At 31.3% G+C, this 3,584-nt stretch overlaps 1 protein-coding gene across 1 annotated transcript; it reads left to right on the top strand.

Annotated features, from left to right (window-relative positions):
- The first annotated feature begins 1,805 nt into the window (after positions 1-1,805).
- Positions 1,806-3,248, top strand: LOC137925373 (probable salivary secreted peptide). Its single transcript, XM_068768805.1, has 2 exons — positions 1,806-1,939; positions 2,955-3,248. The coding sequence occupies exons 1-2, from the start codon at positions 1,806-1,808 to the stop codon at positions 3,184-3,186; spliced, it is 366 nt and encodes a 121-aa protein (XP_068624906.1). The 3' UTR covers positions 3,187-3,248.
- The last annotated feature ends 336 nt before the right edge of the window (positions 3,249-3,584 follow it).

Genomic DNA, 3,584 nt, shown 5'->3' on the forward strand with positions numbered 1-3,584 from the left:
GAAAGGCAGTACAGCGGCTTCGATAGCGTCTATGATGAGTTTGCCACGAGATTCGTGTCACTTCGTTATATTATGGCAAATGTGTACAGACAAAACCAAAGACCAAACTATAGTAATGCAAATGTTATTCAAGGCACCGTTTCCATGAAAGTATGTTTGTTTTATTGTATCAAATATGACTCACAGATACTTTATCTCTTTTATCAGACTTATCATTGTCTGTTCCATATAAATGTAGAAATCACGTACTACCGTTAGAATTATATACAAGTCTATTGCTAAACTTGGTTGTATCGATACAAAAGGTAAGGTAAGTTATTAGTCATTTTAATTCTAGTATATTTTATTATAGTATATTACTTAAACGCTTTGTCATTCTCTATTATTATTATTATTATTTACTAAAAGTATGTATCATTAAAAATTAACGCTGTTCACCTAAATTCATTTGACTGTTTCCCATCATCATCACCATCATTGGATCACCCTCCTTCCCCGTAGATTTCCAACAAGCCCGATAGGAAGTCTGCATCCAGAATCATCCGTCGATCGTTACAAGGTCGTCTGTTGCACCTTGGATAGAAGTCCTTTCCTGTGCTTGTCGATCCGTGGTCTTTACTCCAGTAATTTAGCCTCCAGGAGCCATCTGTATTGCGCTCTGTATAATCTGCACACTGCCACCTGGTCTTGCTAATCCCCAAGGCTCTGTCTATAACGGCTCTTCTCATTCCTGATTCCATTTCTTCAAGAAATCCCGAGTATAGCTCTCTTAATGGCTCGTTGAGCGGATGACTTTTTTTAATCATCTGTATTAAATATAAATAACTTAATTTAAAATGAGCTTTTTGTATATAACACAATTTAATATGTTACTGACGAATAATATTGTTTTTGTGTAATGATGCTTAAAAACTGCGCTCCGTTTGACACCTAAAAAAACAGTTTACTAAGGAACTATAATATTTATTATTATTACAGATTTTTCATTTCATAAAGTGATTTCTTGTGTAAAAACACCTGAATATATTATTTAGGGTATACAAAGTTTGTGTGATAACATAGCATCTGACATTTGTAATCTTGTATTTATCACTGATAAGAAACAAGAGATGGCAGATCTCAACAGAACATATATAGAAAAATGTTTATTAAAATGAAAGCAGTTTGTTAAAAACTGTACCCTATTAGTAGATATAATACACAGCGTATTATAATGATTCATTTTATTAATTTACATAATATTAATTTAAACTATATTTGATTCGCTATAAAACTTTTATCAAGACCAAAAGTGAACAACTTCGTGTTTTGGTAAACATATTGCACGGCTATCTTATTTTATTTTGTATTATTTGGGCAACAAATAGTAAAATCATACATACATATGACTTAACATATAGACACTGTTAAGCTCCCATGTATAAATATAAAAATTATCGCAATGTTAAATTATTAAAATCGAGAAAACAAACTAAAAAAAAGAGCGAATTCAATAAGAAAATATGATTTACGACTTTTTAATTTAAATAATACATTACATTATATAATTATAAGCGGAGGTTTTTAATTGTAATCTTTTTATTTATGTAATGTTTTTTTTTATTTTGATCTAAAAATCCAAATTTAAATCTAACGTATAAAAATACATACATATATAATAACGTTTATAATATATTTTAGTAGATTTGTGATTAAAATCGATTTATTGTAATATTTTATTTAACTGTAAAATGATGATTTTTTAAATATTATGGTTATTTTAAATAGTATGGTTTTGTTTTAATAAAGGTTACGACGTTTTACAGATGAAGACTTTATTCGTATGCACGGTGCTCGCAGTGTTGGTGGCTGGGCTAACTTCCTCTGTGGTGAGGTCGCCGTCGCCCAGATCAAGTCTATACTATGGATATGTACGCCCCGGCGATCGTCTCTTGAACAGGTATTTATGTTTGTATGCACTATCATTCTCGACCGAAATTCATTACAAAAGAACTTTCTAACATTTGGTCCTACGTCTACCAGCAAAAAAGGGGGCAAATCAGCACGTGTACGAAGCTCAGTAAGCACGTGCTCTTTTGCCTTGTTCCGATTAGAGACACAATGAACGTCGCAATATACGATGTCATAAAAGTGATCAAGATGCAGGTTCGATGGCGTGAGATTCATACGGTGATGACTTGAGGAGAACGCGTGGGAGAAATAGAATCTTTAAATAGTTTACCATATTTGATACAAAACTAAAATACTGTTATGAAGAGCGTTTTAAAAATGTAGTAGTTTTCACAAACAATGGTTAAGAACTAGGCGTTAAAATCGATCGAAATATGTACATAAATATATATACATATATCAGAAATGTGTATATGGGTCGGAGAAATAGCCTCCGCAGTGTTCATCATCAAGATTGTTTTACATGTATGCATGTTTTACATGTATTTGAATACAACACACTTCCTATACAAAATAGTTAGATTTTTTTTATATTCGACTAACAGTATAACATTGTCTTCACTGTTTAAAAAGGCAACTCTCTTGTGCCGTCGGAACGAGCAAATGATTTATATTCGTCCACCTTCAATACTTATTTCCGGGTTCGTGTATTACATGAATTTTCAACAACTACATTATTTTACAAACTGGTAAATATAATGTAATAAAATTAAACGCAAAAAATACATAGCAGTTCATGGTTGAAAAAGACGATAGCTGCTGTTCAAGCGTACATAAACAGCCCTCGTGACTCGAAAACAAGATTGTTAAGCAAAAATATAAGGCAACGTTACATAAATGCTAACCCATTAAACTTTAGGTGCACTAAACCGTGCCAGAATAGAAAACGTTTATTCACTTTAGCCTCGAAAAATTTCAAACAAAGTGTTACATGGTCCGTTCATAAATATTTAAATTTGGAACGTTGTTTTGTATTTAAAAATTTTAATATTTTTTTTTTTCAGAACTTACGTTCAAAAACTGGCAATCGCGAACACGTTTCAAACGCAGGATGTGGTTTACCGTGGCAATTTGACGACCAGAATAACAGCGGTCCAGGTCATAGAAGTGGGTTACACACAGTACGCGACCCCATGGCTGCTATCAGGGGGTGTTGGGTATAACAACGTTTCAATCAGGATACAGTCAGCGAGAGGTTATGGTTATAACTACGTGGTCGATATATGGGGACGATAAGCCTATTAAAATATCTATTTGTAATTTTAATTTTAATTAAATGTAATATAAATTATTGAAAAGCGTTTTTTTATTGTTATGTATGTTATTTTTATTACATGAGTTTTAGAATTTTTATAAAGTTTTGTAGTTATTTATATATTTCTTGACCGGTACACGTCATTCAATTGTTTACTGTTTTTATGTTTAATTTATTGTTTCTTGTTATTCGTATATTATTAGTTTTTTGTATATTATTATTTAATTGGAATTATATTGTCGACTGTTAATAACGTATACACTTGTTTTAAAAATTGATAAAATGTCATTAAATTCGTTTGAGTTTACGTTGTTGTATAGGCTCAAATAAGTAAATATAGGACAATATAATACTATGATTTATATATTTGACGTCTTGT

This window comes from Battus philenor, unplaced genomic scaffold (assembly GCF_028537555.1).
Source record: "Battus philenor isolate CCGP_79_NKW_IND1 unplaced genomic scaffold, ilBatPhil1.0.hap1 SCAF_27, whole genome shotgun sequence".
NCBI classification, from domain to species: Eukaryota; Metazoa; Arthropoda; class Insecta; order Lepidoptera; family Papilionidae; genus Battus; species Battus philenor.

Coding starts and splice junctions, on each gene's coding strand:
- LOC137925373 (XM_068768805.1), top strand. CDS start 1,806: ATGAAGACTTTATTCGTATGCACGGTGCTCGCAGTGTTGGTGGCTGGG. Junction 1,940..2,954: donor GGCGATCGTCTCTTGAACAG/GTATTTATGTTT, acceptor TTTTTTTTTCAG/AACTTACGTTCAAAAACTGG.